We start from the raw sequence: 21,824 nt of genomic DNA on the forward strand, positions 1-21,824 counted from the left end.
GAATAAAAAGCTCAGAAACAGGGGCGCCTGGGTGGTGCAGTTGTTAAGCGTCTGCCTTTGGCTCAGGGCATGATCCCAGCGTTCTGGGATCGAGCCCCACATCAGGCTCCTCCGCTGGGAGCCTGCTTCTTCCTCTCCCACTCCCCGTGCTTGTGTTCCCTCTCTCGCTGGCTGTCTCTGTCAAATAAATAAATAAAATCTTTAAAAAAAAAAAAGCTCAGAAACAGACCCAAATACATACGGTAATTTAGTATTCAATAAAGGCGCTCACATCAGTGGAAATAAAGACAGGACTTCTAACAAATGGTGGTTGGGACAACCAGGTAGCTTCCACAGAAGATCAAGTTAGACTCACTTCACAGTATACTTCAGTACAAATTCCAAATGAATCGAAGATGCAAATGTTTATTGAAATCATAACAACACAGAAAACATCAACAAATCTCTTTATAATCTTGGTATGAGAAAGACCTTACTAGGATTCAAAATTCAGAAGCCATAAAAGAAAAGTTACATTAATTCAATCTCATAAAAACTTTCTGCATAGCAAATACATAAGCAAAGCCAAAAAATAACTGAAAAAAAGTTTATGCAACTCTTGTCAAGTACACACAAAAATCTCAAAGAATTCCTACAAACTAATTAACAAAAACTAAAAATATAAAAACGGAGAAATGACACACCAGGAAGTTCAAAAAGATACAAACGGCCCTAAAGCTCCATCTCTGCTGTNTACACACAAAAATCTCAAAGAATTCCTACAAACTAATTAACAAAAACATAAAAACGGAGAAATGACACACCAGGAAGTTCAAAAAGATACAAACGGCCCTAAAGCTCCATCTCTGCTGTCAGAGGAACACAAGATGAAAGGAGACGGAAACACCTTGTATGGTAACCACCCGAGCAGTTCACCTACTATTCCTTTCTCCCTCTAGACACTTTCTGGATCTTTGGTGGGACTGAGAAACAAGCTCCAGGCAATGACTTGTGAGCAGAAAATGAGGCACCTGTTTAACTGCTGGCACTGAAACCATCCAGAGGAACTGACAGTATTTCAAACGGTAGCTATAACCAAGTGGCAGATATCCAAGCGACTAGGAGGAGCCACCTCACCTCCACTCAACCTGCCCCCAGTTTGTAATCCACACATAGCCTGGGCCAGATACAAGCGTGTGTTGTCTTAAATCACTGAGATTGGGCAGTTATTTATTCCCACGGCATAACCTAGCTCATCCCAGATGCATCTTGCCTCGCCTATCAGTCTGGCAAAGTCTGACAAGGCCATGGGGAAATAGGCAGCTTCTCATACACTGCTACTGAGGCTAAAAAATGGAATGATCTCTATGGAGAACAATTTCCAGCATCTACTGAAATGACTAATGCATTTACCCTTGACATCCTGTAATCCCACATGGATATTTAATCTACAGATTTACCGCACACATGCAAAAACAATTTAAAATCAAAGTTATATATCGAAACATTGTTATTAACAGCAAAAGACTGAAGACAAGCCCACTGTCTAATTCATAGGCGACTGGTTGAATAAGCTATGGAAAATCCAAAGAGTGGTATACGATGTAACTATTTGTAAGAATGAGGACCCAGAAGAAATGGATGCAAATATCCAAAGAACTGTACGTGAAAGTTTATATGCAATTTTTAAACAGTTAAAAGCTGTAAATGAGCCAAATGTCCATCAATAAAATAAACAAATTAGGATAAATTTGTATCATAGAATACTCGTCAGCCCCTCTCCCTCAAAAAACTACTGATACATGCAACATGGGTGATTCTCAAAAACATGATGCTGAGCAAAAGAATCCAGACACAAAAAAGTAATGGAGCCGTGAAGAGTCCATTAACACAAAGTTCAAGAACAGACACAACGAATCTATGTAGAAAGAAATCAAACTAGTGATTACCAAAGGGGGACGGGAACTAGGTGGAAGACAGTAAGAAGGAACTTTCTGGGGTGATGGAAATGTTCTACTTACTAGGATGGTGATTACATATCAAAACTTCATGAACACCACAAAACAATACAACTCCCCAAAGATAACTCAGGAGAAAAATCGAGATGGCCGTGGGTTTGGTGATGACTTTCTACACACAGCACCACTACATGACCCCCGAAAATAAGAACTGATAAGCTGGACTTCATTAAAATTAAAATTTCTATGAAAGACACTGTCAAGAGAATAAAAAGACAAGCCTCAGACTGGGAGAAAAACGTGCGGAAGGCATCTGATAAAGGACTGTTACTCAAAATATACAAAGAACTCTTCAAACCTCAAAAATAAAGAAAAACAACCTGATTTCAAAAAATGGGCCAAAGACCTTAACAGACACAGCACCAAAGACATAAGCATATGAAAAGATGCTCCCTGTCATATGTCAGCAGGGAAATGCACATTAAAACAACCATGAAATACCACCACACACTCATTACAATGGCCAAAATCCCAACACTGATAATACCAAACGGGGGTGAGGACGTGGATCCACAGGCGCTCTCGTCGCTGGCAGGAATGCCAAACATACAGCCACTTCGGAAGACTGGTGTTCTGTTCAGTTTTACAAAATTAAACATACTCCTGGCTGCCCCACCGTCTGGCCCCAGGGACCCACGACCCTATCCATCCACACGCGGACGAACCTGGCGCACTGCTGGGGACACCACGTCCGGTTCCTCCAGCGCCACCACTGTGAAGACAGCGGTTCAGAAGCTCTGGCTGGAAGCCTTCCACCCGGGCTGAACCACAGGAAGGTTTCCCAGCCAGCTGCAGATTTGGAACAACTCTGTCTGCAGAACACCCGACACCCTGCTAACTGGTGTATCTTCAAGTATGAATCCCTTCAGACCCCAGAGAGCCTGTTGCTTTTTGTAGTAAAATCAATCTTTGGATGGTTTCCTAAACCACTGTTCATGAACCAGTGAATATTCAAAGGAGAACTAAATTTGAAGCCTGTACAAAAGCTTATCCCTAGGGGTGCCTGGGTAGCTCAGTCGGTTAGTGTCTGCCTTCCGCTCAGGTCAGGATCCCAGGGTCCTGGGAAGCTCCCTGCGCAGCAGGAAACCTGCTTCTGCTTCTCCCTCTCTCTCTGCCTCTCCCCCGCTTGGGCTCTCATTCTCGCTCTCTCTCAAATAATAAAAAAAATCTCTTTAAAAAATTCTAAAACACGCTAACCCTTATAGCACTTGCCGTATATCTATATATAAAACTTCTACTTTTGTCAGTCCTTAACCTCTACCTCTCAGAGTTTCCATAAATTTCTACTTCCCAAAAGTAATTATTTTACATACACAGGCAGCAGCATACAATAAAACTTAGTGTTTTAAAAAAAATAAACGTACTCTTATACCATACAACACAACAATCATATTCATTGTGCTCCTAGGTATGTATCCAAAGGGGTGGAAAACGTGTCCACACAAGAGCCTGCACACGAATATTTACAAAGCAGCTCTGCACTGAATTGCCAAACTCTGAAGAAATCCTTAAGCAGGTGATAAACCGGTGATAAAGGCTAAGTAGGTGATAAAGAACAAATAAACCATAGTACAGCCAATGAAATATTATACGGCACTAAAAAGAAACAAGCTACCGAGCCACGGAGAAAAGCTTAAGTGCATACTACTATTTCAAAGAAGCCAGTATGAAATGACATGTACTAACTATATTACATTTTGGGAAAAGCAAAACTATGGAGAGAGTTAAAAAGTATAGCTGGGGGATGTCAGGAAGGAGGGAAGGATGAATANATACACTGCTACTGAGGCTAAAAAATGGAATGATCTCTATGGAGAACAATTTCCAGCATCTACTGAAATGACTAATGCATTTACCCTTGACATCCTGTAATCCCACATGGATATTTAATCTACAGATTTACCGCACACATGCAAAAACAATTTAAAATCAAAGTTATATATCGAAACATTGTTATTAACAGCAAAAGACTGAAGACAAGCCCACTGTCTAATTCATAGGCGACTGGTTGAATAAGCTATGGAAAATCCAAAGAGTGGTATACGATGTAACTATTTGTAAGAATGAGGACCCAGAAGAAATGGATGCAAATATCCAAAGAACTGTACGTGAAAGTTTATATGCAATTTTTAAACAGTTAAAAGCTGTAAATGAGCCAAATGTCCATCAATAAAATAAACAAATTAGGATAAATTTGTATCATAGAATACTCGTCAGCCCCTCTCCCTCAAAAAACTACTGATACATGCAACATGGGTGATTCTCAAAAACATGATGCTGAGCAAAAGAATCCAGACACAAAAAAGTAATGGAGCCGTGAAGAGTCCATTAACACAAAGTTCAAGAACAGACACAACGAATCTATGTAGAAAGAAATCAAACTAGTGATTACCAAAGGGGGACGGGAACTAGGTGGAAGACAGTAAGAAGGAACTTTCTGGGGTGATGGAAATGTTCTACTTACTAGGATGGTGATTACATATCAAAACTTCATGAACACCACAAAACAATACAACTCCCCAAAGATAACTCAGGAGAAAAATCGAGATGGCCGTGGGTTTGGTGATGACTTTCTACACACAGCACCACTACATGACCCCCGAAAATAAGAACTGATAAGCTGGACTTCATTAAAATTAAAATTTCTATGAAAGACACTGTCAAGAGAATAAAAAGACAAGCCTCAGACTGGGAGAAAAACGTGCGGGGCATCTGATAAAGGACTGTTACTCAAAATATACAAAGAACTCTTCAAACCTCAAAAATAAAGAAAAACAACCTGATTTCAAAAAATGGGCCAAAGACCTTAACAGACACAGCACCAAAGACATAAGCATATGAAAAGATGCTCCCTGTCATATGTCAGCAGGGAAATGCACATTAAAACAACCATGAAATACCACCACACACTCATTACAATGGCCAAAATCCCAACACTGATAATACCAAACGGGGGTGAGGACGTGGATCCACAGGCGCTCTCGTCGCTGGCAGGAATGCCAAACATACAGCCACTTCGGAAGACTGGTGTTCTGTTCAGTTTTACAAAATTAAACATACTCCTGGCTGCCCCACCGTCTGGCCCCAGGGACCCACGACCCTATCCATCCACACGCGGACGAACCTGGCGCACTGCTGGGGACACCACGTCCGGTTCCTCCAGCGCCACCACTGTGAAGACAGCGGTTCAGAAGCTCTGGCTGGAAGCCTTCCACCCGGGCTGAACCACAGGAAGGTTTCCCAGCCAGCTGCAGATTTGGAACAACTCTGTCTGCAGAACACCCGACACCCTGCTAACTGGTGTATCTTCAAGTATGAATCCCTTCAGACCCCAGAGAGCCTGTTGCTTTTTGTAGTAAAATCAATCTTTGGATGGTTTCCTAAACCACTGTTCATGAACCAGTGAATATTCAAAGGAGAACTAAATTTGAAGCCTGTACAAAAGCTTATCCCTAGGGGTGCCTGGGTAGCTCAGTCGGTTAGTGTCTGCCTTCCGCTCAGGTCAGGATCCCAGGGTCCTGGGAAGCTCCCTGCGCAGCAGGAAACCTGCTTCTGCTTCTCCCTCTCTCTCTGCCTCTCCCCCGCTTGGGCTCTCATTCTCGCTCTCTCTCAAATAATAAAAAAAATCTCTTTAAAAAATTCTAAAACACGCTAACCCTTATAGCACTTGCCGTATATCTATATATAAAACTTCTACTTTTGTCAGTCCTTAACCTCTACCTCTCAGAGTTTCCATAAATTTCTACTTCCCAAAAGTAATTATTTTACATACACAGGCAGCAGCATACAATAAAACTTAGTGTTTTAAAAAAAATAAACGTACTCTTATACCATACAACACAACAATCATATTCATTGTGCTCCTAGGTATGTATCCAAAGGGGTGGAAAACGTGTCCACACAAGAGCCTGCACACGAATATTTACAAAGCAGCTCTGAACTGAATTGCCAAACTCTGAAGAAATCCTTAAGCAGGTGATAAACCGGTGATAAAGGCTAAGTAGGTGATAAAGAACAAATAAACCATAGTACAGCCAATGAAATATTATACGGCACTAAAAAGAAACAAGCTACCGAGCCACGGAGAAAAGCTTAAGTGCATACTACTATTTCAAAGAAGCCAGTATGAAATGACATGTACTAACTATATTACATTTTGGGAAAAGCAAAACTATGGAGAGAGTTAAAAAGTATAGCTGGGGGATGTCAGGAAGGAGGGAAGGATGAATAAGAAGGGCAGAGTACTTTTAACCAGTGAAGTTACTCTCTATGACCCTATAATAGTGGATGTTATGTCATTATCCATTTGTCCAAACTCAGAGAATGTACACACCACCAAGAAGACCAAACCCTAATGTAAACTACAGACATTGTGAAGGTTGCCAGAAGGGGGGGCAGTTTAACTAGGTGTTGGGGATTAAGAAATGCATTTATTTCTCTATATTGTACACCTGAAACTAGTATACACTGTATGTTAACCAACTGGAATTTAAATAAAACCAAAAAAAAAAAAATCCAGCGGGGGGAAAAAAAAATGGAATAGTACCAAATGCCACTTATTTTTTTCCAGTATTAAGAAACAAAACAAAACTGGAGTGACTGCTGGTGAGTATACCATGCAACTCTTGATCCTGGGGTTATGAGTTTGAGCCCCACACTGGGGGGAGAGAGAAGAAAAAAAAAAATTTAAAAAATTAAGTAAGTGTCGGGAAGACACTTAAAAACCAAAACCATACATATTCGGTGATAATGAGGTATAAACGGAGTTTCATCGACTTAACAAATGTAACCCTCTGGGGGTGCCTGAGTGGGCTGAGTGTCCAACTCTTCATTTCAGCTCGGGTCATAATCTTAGTGGGGCGTCTGCTTGAGACTCTCTCTCTCCCTCTGCTGCTCCCCCAGATCCCTCCAACCCTGCTTGGCTGGGCTCTCTAAAATAAATAAATAAATCTTAAAACACAAGAAAAAACAAATGTAACCCTCTGGTGGGGAACACTGATAGTGGGACAGCCTAGGCGTGTGTGGGGGCAGGAAGTACTGGGAAATCTCTCTACTTCTACTCCATTTTGCTGTGACCCTAAAACGTTTGAGAAATAAAGTCTAGGGGGCACCTGGCTGGCTCAGTCGGTAGAGCATGTGACTCTCAATGTTGGGGTCGGGAGTTCAAGCCCCACGCTGCGCATGGAGCATACTTAAAACAAAACAAAATTTAAAAACCAGATGACCCTAAATACAAAATACAAAAATAGAGTCTACTGTAAAAATCTGAATGAACAGGAACATTTCAGTGTATATTCTTTTACCTCAATTGTTTAAAGCTTTTGACTTAAGGGGACAAAAACTAGAAAGCTTTTAATTACTGATACAGAAATGTCTACAGGTATAGAACAGCGTATGCAGTATGCTACATTGTGTAGGAAAGGGGAAGAGTAAGAAAGTATCTGTGTGCTTTTACGTACACAAAGAAACACTGATAGAATAATCAGAAAGTAAAAAAGGTTGTTCCTTAAAGAGGATGTGAATGAATGGGATGATGGGGGCAGCCATGGGAACGCACATTCTCAATGTATACTTTTTAAAAATCATTTTCCTATTTAAACTATATGACTATCAACTATTCACATAAAATTATTCTACTTTAAATTTTTATTGAAGAGGAAACTTGTTTGCTTAAGTTACTAAAGCACCTATTTTCCTGATGCAGTGAAAATAAAGGAGAAACAAGATAAACTGAATTCTAGGTTCTAATGACTGAAAATTTTAGTGTTTTTGTTCAGGCATTATTGTATCCAAGTCTCAGGTATTAGACATGCAAGATATAAGCAAAAATAAAAACAGAACAGCCCAAAACAGGTCCTTTGGCACATATGTCCCTCTTCTAGGATTTCTCTAACATACATATACAAGTCTTGGACAAAAAAAGTTTGAGTAGCAACTGACAAAGTCAATAAAATTCAACACCAACCTTATGTTCAATATCATGGAAGGAAGTGTTGACAATCCTTTCAATATCATGGACGGAAGTGCTGACAGTCCTTTAAATAGTTTATTGGATATAAAAAAAATTAAATACATATTTTTTTAAGTTTCAGAATCCAATCAACCTTTGAGGCTCTGCCACCTAGCAAAAGTGAAGTATCTTCCTTTTCCCAAACCTCAAAAGTTATACCCCACTAAATTGGGATTCAAAAACTGCAACCTATAAAAATGATCAATATACCAAATACTCTTGTAATTAGCATATTAAGTCAGTTGCCCTAAAATTCAAATTTCTATTGAAGAAAGGTAATTAGCCAAGCAAAAGGGATTTAAAAAGTGAGCCAACTCAGAAATTATGAATCTACTTTCTAATTGGATATCCCCCAAATTGGTATTAAAGGAAAAATGCTGGGAGGTAGGACAGAGGTGCTAACTGGCAAGTCAAAAGTCTTTCCAACTATGTGGATAGGTTTATTTAACCATTAAAACCTGGAAAAAAATTTCCCCTCCTACAGTGGGACTTAGTTCTCCAAAGAGGAGGATTTGAAACATTTCTCAGGCTTTATACAATTTGGGAAATAAGGCTTCACATCTGAAAAAAACTGTACCTTCAAATGTCACTGATAACCAAAGGTATCATTTTGATATCAAAAGATATCATTTATAAACTCACAAAAATTTTTTTTGTCTTTAAGATTTTATTTATTTGAGAGAGCTGAGCAAGAGAACACAAGCAGGGGAATGGCAGAGGGAGAAGCAGGCTCCCTGATGAGCAGGGAGCCCAATTCAGGACTCGATCCCAGAACCCTGGGATCATGACCCATGCCCAAGGCAGATGCTTAACCGACTGAGCCACCCCGGTGCCGCAAAACTCACAAAGTTTTTAAAATTTCATACTCAATGGCAAGAACACAGAGTGACAGCGATGTTCAGGTACCGTACACAGATGGTGGGAGCAAATACCAAAAACCTTAAGAATGTTCATCTAACTTCTGGGGAGCCTGGGTAGCTCAGTCAGCTGGGTGTCCAACTCTTGCTTTGGGCTCAGGTCCTGGTATCTCAGTCGTGGGATAGAGCGCTCAGAGCTCAGCGCGGAGTCAGCTTCAGATTCTCTCTCCCTCCCACTCATGAGTGCTCTCTCTCAAATAAATAAATAAAATCTTAAAAAAAAAAAGGGATGTTCATGTAACTTTTACAATCTTTATTCTAAGAAAATAAACAAAGTAGGCACTTTAGTTATAAAGATGCTCAGAAAGAGCTTAACAAAAAAGAGCTTAACAAAAGAAGGGGGGAGGAAAAGGGAGGCAGGCAAATAAATGCCCAATAGGAAAAATTAAATTTGGAGGCATGTAAAATGGAATATATGCAATGATTAGAAATTAGTTCTTTTGGGGCGCCTGGGTGGCACAGCGGTTAAGCGTCTGCCTTCGGCTCAGGGCGTGATCCCGGCGTTGTGGGATCCAGCCCCACGTCAGGCTCCTCCGCTGTGAGCCTGCTTCTTCCTCTCCCCCTCCCCCTGCTTGTGTTCCCTCTCTCGCTGGCTGTCTCTATCTCTGTCAAATAAATAAATAAAATCTTAAAAAAAAAAAAGAAAGAAATTAGTTCTTCTATAAACTCTGTAATGCCCTGAGGACACATTCTTAGGATTAAGTTAAAAAGTACCTTTCCAAATGCATATAACAACATGATGGCATTGTTTTTATGTATCTGCAGAAAAATTAAAAGGAATTATATTAAAATATTTCAATCTTGTTCTCTGGGTGGTGACTTTTATTTGAGATGAGTTCAAGTCAGCAGGGAGCTCAGGCTCTTTAGAAGCCCAATGTAACTGCATTTCGTTTTAGCGTATCCATACCTCTCACACTGGAGTGCACATCAGTGATGTGTAATAAACAAAGTCACAAGAAAAGCACCCTGTGCCATCCTGGACTCTAAATTTCAATTACTTTTACCAAAAAAAGGTTAAAGGAATTTTTTTTAATATTACAGAGAAAACAAGAATTTTAGATCAAATGGGTTTTTTCTTCTATTTCTTTGTAAGACCATCCCAAAGAGAAGAATAACTTTTTAATAATTAGAGAATTACCTTGGAAGCCAAGAGAAAATATACGAGGTACAGAGGATTCTCAAAAGAAAAGTCTCATTTGGTTAATTTTTATTTTTTCCCTAGGTATGTCCTCCCTTTCCCTTGGAATCACTACTTTTTCTATCATCAAAGATCTTTACCACTAGCAGTCATTCAACAGTCTTCTACATTGCTAAGGTCATAGAGAACAGGAAACCCTTAAATTCTTCCAGGCCCTCACTTCCCAAATGACAAGAATAAAGTAAGTAATCAATTCCAGGTGGACTGCAGATCTCATTCTGAAAGACAATACAATACAGCTTTGTAGAGGATAACCGAGGATGGTATCTTTAGGACCTGGAGAAAGGTGAAGAATTCTTAAACAGAATACATGCAAAAAGCAACAACTATAATATAGGAAAATATTGATAAATTGGACTATAATGAAATTAGTGCTTCTGTTCATCAAAAGATGCTATTAAGAGAATAAGGTGGGGCGCCTGGTTGGCTCAGTTGGTAGACCACGACTTTTGATCGGGGTTGTAAGTTGAGCCCCATGTTGGGTGTACAGATGACTTAAAAATAAAATACTTAAAAAATAAATTTAAAAAAATTTCAATGAGGCTTAAAAAATTGAACTTAAACAAGCACCCCACTGGAGGATGTGTAAATAGTTGAATATGAAAAGGTCAATTTCACTGGTCATTTGAGAAATGCAAATTAAAACCACAATGAGATACCACGACACATCCATCATAATGGCTAAAACCAAACCAATTATGGTGAGGATCTGTAGAAAATGAACTCTCTCACACAGTACTCGGGAGAGTGGAATGTGATATAATCATTTTGGAAAACAGTCCAGCATTATCTAATAAGCTAAATAAACATTTATGACCCAGGAAGTCCTCTTTTTTTTTTTAAAGGTTTTATTTATTTATTTATTCGACAGAGATAGAGACAGCCATCAAGGGAAGGAACACAAGCAGGGGGAGTGGGAGAGGAAGAAGCAGGCTCATAGCGGAGGAGCCTGATGTGGGGCTCGATCCCATAACGTGGGGGATCACACCCTGAGCCAAAGGCAGACACTCAACTGCTGTGCCACCCAGGCGCCCCTAGGAAGTCCTCTTTTATCAATAATGTATATGGAAAAAAATGTATATATATGGTACCAAAAGATCCAAAAGATGCAGCTTTATTCGTAACAGCCAAATACTGGAAAAATTCCAAATGAACATTCCAACAGAAAGGATCAAGTATACTGTAACACAATGAAATACTATACAGTGTTAAAAATGAACACACTACTGCTAGCCACACATGGACAAATCACCCAATGCTGAGCAGAAGCAGCCAGACACAGAATGAACTACAATGTATAATTAATTGTATACAAAGTTCAAAATAGGTAGAATCATCTGTGGTGTACAAAGTAAGGGTAGTGGTTACTTTTGAGGAAGAAGATGTTAATGACCGTTAAGAGGCAGTAAATGAAAGATGGGTGTGTTGTGGAAAGCTAGCAACATTTTAATCTTGGTGTTACATAGATGCGTTCCCTTGTGATAATTTACCCCGGTGCAATGTTTATGATTTGTGTACTTTTCTGTATGTAAAAACATAAATTTTAATTAAATAAGAACACTAGAAAAATTCTAAGAGGAATTAAGAAGGGTCTTACCTTATCAGATATTTTTAAAATATTAAGTAATTGGAACTGTGGTTATAATAGAGATAATGAGTCAAATTAATAAGATAAATTAAAAAATAAAAATAAATGAAAGAGAAACCCAAGTAAATGTAATAATTTGTCATATCATAAAGATGGCCTTTTTAGGGGCGCCTGGGTGGCACAGCGGTTAAGCGTCTGCCTTCGGCTCAGGGCGTGATCCCGGCGTTACGGGATCGAGCCCCCACATCAGGCTCCTCTGCTATGAGCCTGCTTCTTCCTCTCCCACTCCCCCTGCGTGTGTTCCCTCTCTCGCAGCTGTCTCTATCTCTGTTGAATAAATAAATAAAATCTTTTAAAAAAAAAAGTTTTAATGTACGAAAAGGAAAAAAAAAACACCGAAGTAAAAAAAAAAAGTGAGGAAAAAGGATTTTCAGTAGAAATATTCAATAAGCTCCTGAAGATCAGTAAGAAAATGACCAACAATCCAGGACACACAATTCACAGGAGTAATACAAATGGCCAACATATAAAAAAGATGCTCAATGCCAGGAAAAAAAAAAAGGCATAGGAAAATAGCATGCTTTCACTATTAAACTTGGTGTTTGAAACAAGAATGCCTGGGGTGGGAAACAGGGTGACACAGAATTCAGTATTAAATAGTATGACCTTTACCACCTATCAAAACTTAAATGATCATCATGCCCTTTTTCTCTTTCTCATCTTGCAACCTAAGTGAAAACATTCACTCAACCAAGATACATACAGAGGGATGTTCACAGAAGCACTATCTGTATATCAAAAACTGAGAATCCGAAGGTCCAACAGGGAACTGGTTAAACTGCAATACATCAACCTCTACACAATGAAATATTACATACCTATTAAAATGAATAAGGTAAATTTTCTAGATGCACTAATATGGAGAAAAGGTATATTATCAAATAAAAACAAACTGCAGAAAGTATGCAGTGTGACATTTTCCCCCTTTTTTCTAAAATAACAATTACATTGTTTGATTATATTCTGCCTTATCTGTAAAATATATGAGACATGAAGGAAGGAACTTCATCTTCTGAGGCTCTATCCCAGAGCCACTCCGGAATGCTAACCAAACCCACAGTAGGTGCCAAAATTATCTGTTGAATAAAAGAATGAATATTTACACCAGTAAGATATACAACAGATACTCAAATATTTGAATTTAAAAGACACACAGAAAGAAGAAGGGGAAAAAAACCAGTATTCATACTGTTTTAACAATGGTTAGTCAGCCTGAGATTAAGGAGGGGCTTTGACTTTGCACAAAAATTAAGGACTCAGTATTCTCTAAGTGCTAAAATGCTAGACAGCAGAAAAATACATAACCATGAACAAGAACAGATAAGGACCCAAGTTTCATGGTACACAAAACACCTATTTAAACCAGTAAGATGCATAAAAATGGCAATTTTTAGATTAAAATTGTGGTAAGTAATAAAAAAACATGCAATGAGAATAAAACAAGTGATCAATCATCAGTCAACAACCGTTGAAGCTGGGTAAGGGGGAGGGATTTATGGTACCATCCTCTCTGCTTACTATGCTGGGTGGCGCAATCAGTTGAGCTAAAGACTCTTGGTTTCAGCTCAGCTTGTGATCTCGGGGTTGTGGGATAGAGGACCACCCCCCCCAGGGCTGGTGGTGTTGGGTTCTGCTCAGGGGGGAGACCACTGGACATTCTCTTCCTCTGCCCCTCCCCCTGCGAGCAGGCACACTCTCTCCCAAATAAATCTTTGAAAAATTTTATAAAATTTGCATTAAGGTTTTTTTGTTTTGTTTTTAATTAAAAGGCGGGTCCCCTAACTTGCCCTGAGGGTCAGGGAAAGTTAGCAAGGCACAAGGGGCCAATACTGCTAAAGTGAGGAAATGTGAGCCAACTGAGAAAGGAGTTGCCACTGAACATCATCAATGAAGAACAGCTGGGCGAAGGAAGCTTCGGAGCGAGGCCTCACAGCCCTCACAAGAGTTTTGGACTAGAGCTGAGAAGTCAACTGGCATGATACTGACTTTCTAGAATGTGTTACATTTCTTTATGCTTTAATTTTATAAGTCATCAGTACTGTTTCTCTAATGAGAGCTAAATAGACATTACACTCCTATATACGCTGGTACAAGTTGGTCCAGACTGAAATTTTTGTATCAAAATTCTAACTATGACAAAAAGAAACAAATTAACAGAGGACACCTATCAGATCAAAAAGTGTGATTAAGGGGCACCTGGCTGGGTCAGTTAGTTAATATTCTGATTCAGTTTCAGCTCAGGTCAGGATCCCTGCTCAGTGGGGATAAGGCGTCTGACTTCGGATCAGAAGATTGAGGGTTCGAGTCCCTTCATGGTCGATATGTTTTAATCCTGAAGAGATACTAGCACAAACTCTACCGCAACGGAATCCTACGCTCTACCCTTGTTTTAGGCACAGGCGGGCCTCCGTGGGAGCTTGCTTCTCCCTCTGCGTGCCGCTCCCCGCTTGCGTGCTCTCTCTCTCTGATAAACAAATAAATAAAATCTTAAAAAAATTAAGATACACAATATTTGGAGAGCTCTGTAGGTATAAGATTTAGTACAGATTCCTTTCATCATGATTTTATTAAGCAGTTTCAGAAATGTAAATAGTCTTAATTCACTTACTCTTTGAGAAGAACTAAACACCTCTTCAGCTCTGGAATCTCCTAACAACTGTGTATGTAAAGCATAAAAAAGTATATTGATAAAAATTGCTTGGACCTCAGATTATGCACGGTCTCAAAAGCACAACCGAGAAAGAAAGAAAGAAAGAAAGAAAGAAAAAAGTTTGGACTACATCAAAATTAAAAGCTTTTCTACTACAAACAGTACCATCAAAAATATGAAAACACAACCCATAGAAATAGGAATATTTACAAATATAAGGAATTTGTATCCAATATATAAAGAACTCTTACAACTCAATAACACAAAAACAACCCTATTTTAAAACGGGCCAAGGACTTTAACAGACATTTCTCCAAATACACACGAAAAGGCCAAGAAGCACATGAAAGATGCTGAACTTTAGTCAGCAGGGAAATGCAAATCAAAACCACAATGAGATACCACTTACACCCACTAGCATGGGTGTAAGAGAAAAGAAACAAGAGCAAGGATGGGCAGAAATTGGAATCTCTATACACTCTATGTAAAGTAGCACAGCCGCTTTGGAAAATAATTTGTCAGTTCCTCAAAATGTTAAACATAGTTTTATGACCCAGCAATTCCACTCCTACAGATATACCCAAGATAAATGAATACATCCACACAAAAACCCCTACACAAATATTCTTGGCTACACTATTCATAGTAGCCAAAAAGTGGAAACAACCCAAATGTCCATCAACTGATGAATGGATATATAAATGTGGAAAGTACATACATAAAATGGAATATTATCTGGAAATTAAAAAATAAGACGTGGCCAACAGACACATGAGAAGATGTTCAATTCCTTAGTCATTAGGAAAATGCAAACCAAAAACACAATGAGATGCCACATCAAATTCACTAGGATGGCAAACAACAGAAAGTAGCATGTATCGGCAAGGATGGAGAGAAACTGAAACCCCCATGTGTTCCTGGTGGGAATGTAAAATGAACAGCACAGCAGCTGTAGAAAGCAGTGTGGCAGTTCCCCAGGTAAACATAATTACCATGACCCAGCAATTTTACTCCTAGGTAGACACCCAAAAGAACTAAAAACAGGTGTTCTAACAAACTTGTAGCCAATGTTCATAGCAGCACAGTAGCCAGGAAGTAGATATAACAAAAACGCTCATCAAGTTAACTATGTAAAGTGACAGATGTGTTTAACTGCCTTGATCTTAGGGGTGCCTGGGTGCCTCAGTCGGTTAAGTGTCTGCATTTGGTTCAGGTCATGATCCCAGGGTCCTGGGATGGAGCCCTGCATTGGGCTCCCTTCTCATCAGGGAGCCTGCTTCTCCGTCTCCCTCTGCCTGCCACTCCCCACTGCTTGTGCTTTCTCCCTCTCTCGTCAAACGAACAAAATCTTAAAACACACACACACACACACACACAAAAACAAACAAAAAAAACCCTACCTTGATCTTGGCACTCATTCCACCACGTGTATGTATATCAAAGCATCGCGTTGTACACTTTAAATATAGGCAGGGGCGCCTGGGTGGCACAGCGGTTAAGCTTCTGCCTTCCGCTCAGGGCATGATCCCGGTGTTACGGGATCGAGCCCCACATCAGGCTCCTCCGCTATGAGCCTGCCTCTTCCTTTCCCACTCCCCCTGCTTGTGTTCCCTCTCTCGCTGGCTGTCTCTATCTCTGTCGAATAAATAAATAAAATCTTTAAAAAATAAATAAATAAATAAAGATAGGCAAATCTATTTGTCAAGTATTCCTCACTAAAGTTGGGGGGGGATTTTTTAAGTCCAGCAACTGATGAATAGATAAAATATGGTATATATCCAAACAATGGACTATTATTCAGCCACAAAAAGGAATAAAGTACTGATCAACGCTACAACATGGAAGACACTGGAAAACATGTTACGTGAAAGCCAGACAAAAAAGGCTACATACTGTAGAACTCCAGGCATATGAAATATTAAGAGTAGAGAAACCCAGAGACAGAAAGATCAGTGGTTGCTGGAGGTGGCAGGAGGGGAAAATGGGAAGTGACTGTTTAATGGTCTCTTTTAAAGTGATAGAAAAGCATTAGCGGGGTGGCTTGGGTGGCTCAGTCAGTTAAGCACCTACCTTCAGCTCGGGTCAGGATCCCAGGGTCCAAAAAAAAAAAAAAAAAGCCCTAGAACTAGACAATGGTGACAGGTGTACCACCTATAAGGTATTTAATGGCACTTAATTGTATATTTTAAAATATTAAATTTTGTTGCGTATTTTACATTTTTAAAAATGAAATTAAGTATCAACACGTGCTACAACGCGCACCATCCTTGAAAACATTAAATGAAAAAAGTCAGTCACAAAAGTCCACCTGCTTTATGATTCTATTTACATGAAATGTCCAAGATAGGCAAATTAGGAGATAGAAAGCTGATGATAGGTGGTTGCTTAGAGCTTGGGGTGGTGGTGTACAGGGGAGGACCTAGTGCCAATCTAATGGTTAAAGAGCATGGGGGTGGGATGGGGCAAAAATGTTCTAAAATCAGATTGTGGTGATAGCTGAACAACCCTGTGAAGACACAAATAAACACTGGGCAGTACATTTTAAATGGGTGAATCATACAATATGTGCCTTATATCTCAATGCCCCCAAAAAAACCCAAAAGACAAAAACCCTGCTTGGATACAAACCTTGCAACTGTAACTTAAAACTCTATGACATTACCCTTACAGCGATCCCAGCCAATTTCTACTCCTTTACTTGTGTTAAAATCAGAATTATAACAGTGAAAGTATTTTTTTGTTTACTCTGGAATCTACTTATGTTGAGAAACTGACGCTTAATAAATTCTATTATACACAGACTCTGTCATTCCAGTACTTACTGTTGGAGTCAGATGTGCCCTCCTTGTGAGCCAGACACCGAAGAGCTTGGAATTATTCGTCTGCTTTATGGAAGCTCCCTAACTGGAATCACTTCTGAAACTGACTTTAATTCCAAAGCTGAGACCTTGACTTCCATTCCTCCCGGATCCCGCCGCGGAGTATAAAAACTCCAGAAAGCCTTTACTAAATGCCTGCTGAAGTATGGTTACTGAGCATGCCCGGCTTGGCCAAGTCAATTCAACAACATTCCAGAACAAAAACTATAGTTCCCGCGTCAAAAGGTGGAAAAACAGAAGAGACAGGAACAATGCCTAAGAATTCGAACTAAAAGGAAAGGCAAAGTTCAAGGGCTAAGCAGAAGTGAAGGACAGAACTTACACAGCTCAAACTTCGTACCTGGTAAAGTGGTGCAGTCTAAACGAACCCCCCCCCCAAAAAAAGGCTAAAACAGATTAACAAGAGACGGGAGGTCAACTGGGGATGAAGGATACCGATGACGTAGGCTAACCATACGTTCTTCTAAATCTGCCCTATCCAAAACTAATATTAAGATGACCAAGCCTTCACCGTCAACAGTAATAAAACATACACTGTGATGAAACTCACTTCGACGAAGTTCCCTTTCTACAATGGAAAAAAGCCGAGCCGTGACCAAGATACAACAAATCAACAACGTTTGCTAAGCTCTCAGCTCCTGCCTTCAACCATTTCCACCGCCATCTTCTAGATCAGAACCCAGAACCTTTTCTGAAGGGCTTTCAGCAGCATCACCTCCGTGCAGCGAGCCCGGGAAGGCTGCGTTGCTCAGGTCGCCCAGACGCGTTAGGGAGGAAGCCTCCACCTTGCTCCTCTCCGCGCCTGCTAGATGCACACAGCTGGCCGCCGTCCTCTTTCCCCCAACATGACCCCCGGCCCCCGGTCCGGTTTTCCAAGGTCCGAAGCGAAAGGGGCGCAAGGCCCGGTGCGCTGGCCTCACCTGCACACACCGCGGATGCAGGGCTCCAGCCAGATGCGGTAAGCGGTCTCGATGTGCTCCTGCGACACCTCCTCGGGCCGCACCGTCTCCGCCCAGCGCCAGGCCGCCTTTTCCAGCTGCAGGCGCGGGGCCATGGCCTTGGCCCGAGAAGCGCCTCCCGAGCCGGGCCGTCGCTGCTGCCGCTGCTGCTGCTGCCGCCGCCCAAATGGGCTCCGCCACCTGCCAGCAATGGGGACCAGGCGATTCCTCAGCCAGCTGGCCAGTCAATCACCTGTGCGCGCCACTGCCGCCGCGCCCGCCCGCGCCCGCCCCGCACGACCGGCCGCAAAGCGCCGCCGCCGACACCCGACACTCCCCGCGCCCGCAGACGTTGGAGGTGTATTTTCCCCGACGCTGTGGGCGCATGCGCGTTCCCAGCAACCTTTGCGCCTCCCCGCGCCTCCAGCCCGCCGGGCGGAGGAAAGGGAAGCGGCTGTTCGGGATGGTGTTGCCACGTCCTCACCGGCGCTGCTGGGGAAGGAGCGTCTCAGCTCCTGGCTAGGCTAGCGTCCTGCGTACCACTACCCTAACAAGCCGGCGCCTCGAGGGCAGAAGGCTGCCTGTTCTTGCTCTCTGGTACTTCCCCTTTAACCTTGAAGGAGTCACGCGAGAAACTACCCAACGCACACCATAGGGCCACTGGACTGCGGGGTAGGACCTGAAATCGGGTCACCAAAACAACCACGGTCGGCTCTCTAGAGGATGGTTAAACTTGAGCCTGGACCGGTTCCGACTCCTTTCCTGAGCCCTCTTGACGTCACGGGACGTTCTGGGCTTTTCCTGAACTAGAACTGGACTACGTGTCCCGGCGTGCGTTCCGTGCTGTCACTCACTGGATGCTAAGCATGCTGGGATTTGTAGTCCTCGAAGTGGAGTGGGGCGTTGGGGGGTCCTGGGTGGGGTTTCTCGGGCTGGGAGGGTCTTCGTTGCAGCTGGCTGATCCTCCTCACTGCTGTTAATCTTTTGATGACTTCTTAGTCTTTTCCTGAAGCTCCTCTCTAGCTCCCGGGTTGAGAAACATTACCTTTTTACAAGCCCCGCCCCAGGATACAAAGACTAGCCTTAACGAAATGTTTTGCAAACTGTTAAGGGCACTGCTAGAGGGAAGATTTTTGAGAACTTTACATTTGAATGAGAGCCCTCCAGGGGTCTAAGCACTAACTTCTGACACAGCAGTTTACCAGCTAGGTAACCTTGGACTTGATGCTTAAAGTGTGCTAGTCATTAGACAAATATTTGCTGAAAGCATGACGAAGATAAGACGTGGTCCCCGCCATTGGAGGTGGGTGAGGGGAGACCAGTAGAAACAGAGATAACCTTCCCAGCCTTGGAAGGTTTGCAGTACTTGGGAAAAGGCTTACCAGAAGAGGTTATTTCCACATCTTTAAAAGATGAGAATTTAGCCAGGAGAGAAAAAAGGCACCGTTACAAAGGGAATCCCAAGGAGCAAAGGCACATTACAAACTTCTTGGTGTGAGAAAACAAATTCTGAGACAGGGAGAGGTGAGAGGTAAGCCATGGGGAGCAGGCTTGCCTTTTCTGAGAGATGCCTTGAAAGGTTTAAAGCTGGTGAGAGAGACAGTGGAGATTTGCATTTTATATGGCTCCCTCAGTCTGGGTCAAGGTCAAAGGCCTAGAAACCTCTTACAAGACTATTGAAGTAACACAGGCCAGAGATAATGAAGATTTCAACTGGGGTAATGTAACCTGGCTGGGGTGTCAAAGCACCTGGCTCTGGAGGTCCCAAACAGACCAGGTGCAGCCACTCACCACTGATAAAATCCAAAGGCAGAGACATGAACGGTAGTGAAATAAGAAAGGAATTTATCTCAGTGAGGCCAATACCGGAAACACCATGGACCAGTGTCTCAAAGACTGTCTCCTAGGTGCTGAAAATACATCTAGGTTTATATAAAGAAAATGTGGGACAAATGTCGGGTACATCCGGGTGGGCAATGAAGATGAATCTTCCGGTCAATCACTCTGGGTCTTGCTGGCTCAGAGCAGTCCTTGTTGCTTGAGGGGGTAGTTTTGGGCCACATCAGGGGATGCTTTGCCTGCAGGGTCTTTTCCCTGTGTTAGTAAGCTGGAAAAGAACTTAAAGTACAGACTGAGGTCAAAATGGAGGTAGTCCTATTTCTTAATAGATATGGCATGAGAAGACAACTTTGAGAGATATTTAGGACGTGGAATTGCTACAACTTGAAGTTGGTCTAATCAGTGTCTACTCACCTTTGTGTTACTTGACCTTCAGGTATGGGTCATAGCCCTTTCCTTGGTGCTTGTAACTGCCTGTGACATTCATTGTTTCACTTGGGACACGAAATTGTGTCATATTATTCACCATGCAGTCACTGCTATGTGCCGTTTTCTAACTTGGGTAATTAAGAGTTTCTACCTATTGAGATAGAATTAAAGCAGCAGCAGAGAAATGGGATGGTAGCTTGAGGGGGATTTGGGAGTCAAGAGAGTGTGAAACTGGGGAGAAATCACAGCATATTTGAATGCTGACGAGAATCATCTAGCAGAGACTGAAAAATTCATAGCGCAGGACAGGGAGGGAGATGATGATTTCAATTTTTAACATACAGTAGACCCTTGAACCAGGTGCTGTACCTTGACCTCCGGTGATGTGGAAATTCTGGGTGTAACTTTTGATTCCCCAAAAACTTCTCATAGCCTGCTGTTGACCAGAAGCCTCATCGATAACAATTAACACATTTTGTCTGTTCTATGTATTATAGACTGTATTTTTTTTTACCATATTCTTAAACTAGAGAAAAGAAAATGTTACTAAGACAATCATAAGGAAGAGAAAAATACATTTACAGTACTGTACTGTATTTATTGAAAAAAGTAAAGTGGACCCACACAGTTCAAGGCTCAGCTGTATTGCATTTTAGGTGTGTTGTCAAAAAACGATCTCCATGATTCAGAGCCAAAATAGAACAGGAAGACAGAGTTGGGGATAAAGAGGAACAATAGCTTTATTGCTTTGCCAGGCAAAGGAGGCCCCACAGCAGGCTATGGCCTTCAAAAACTTCAAGCCCTCGAGGTGCCTGCATGGCTCTGTAGGTTGAGTTCAAGGTCAGGGTGCCAGGATCCTGGGATCAAGCCTCTTGCAGATCCCCATGGCAAGCTCTGCGCTCTGCAGGGAGTCTGTTTGCCCTTCTACCTCCGCACCTCTCCCCGCTCATTTTCTCTCTCTCAATAAATTTAAAAATCTTTTTAAAAATTCAAGCCCCCCACCCCTGGAGGAAGGGGCTGGGGGAGTTTACAGGGAAATACAGGATCTAGCTGGGTGTGACAGAAATTGTGTTGTGCTGCCAGCCTCCTTCATCCTGTCTTCAGGATGGTAAGGGAGGAGGGGAAGTTAGCAGAAGAGAGGAAAAAGGTTACTTTAAAATCGAGCTTTGCTGAAGCATTAGTACAGCCATTTAGACTTTTATTCAACTTTATGTTTTCAAGCAGTTTCAGACCCATCAGGGACGTACATGCCAGGACAGCAGACATGACTCCAAGTCTTGCAGGATATACTGTCCTGCACTATGAATTTTTCAGTCTCT

At 41.7% G+C, this 21,824-nt stretch overlaps 1 protein-coding gene across 6 annotated transcripts in view; it reads right to left on the minus strand.

Annotated features, from left to right (window-relative positions):
• USP48 (ubiquitin specific peptidase 48) overlaps positions 1-18,596 on the minus strand; it is a 92,988-nt gene extending 74,392 nt beyond the window's left edge. For all 6 annotated transcript variants that reach the window (XM_019799981.2, XM_019799980.2, XM_019799979.2 and 3 more), the window contains exon 1: positions 18,220-18,596. In XM_019799981.2, coding sequence (XP_019655540.1) covers positions 18,220-18,353 — 134 coding nt within the window. In that variant the 5' untranslated portion in view covers positions 18,354-18,596. The remainder of the gene's footprint in view (positions 1-18,219) is intronic.
• Between the last annotated feature and the right edge of the window lie 3,228 nt (positions 18,597-21,824).

This window comes from Ailuropoda melanoleuca, chromosome 2, assembly GCF_002007445.2.
Source record: "Ailuropoda melanoleuca isolate Jingjing chromosome 2, ASM200744v2, whole genome shotgun sequence".
Classification (NCBI taxonomy): domain Eukaryota; kingdom Metazoa; phylum Chordata; class Mammalia; order Carnivora; family Ursidae; genus Ailuropoda; species Ailuropoda melanoleuca.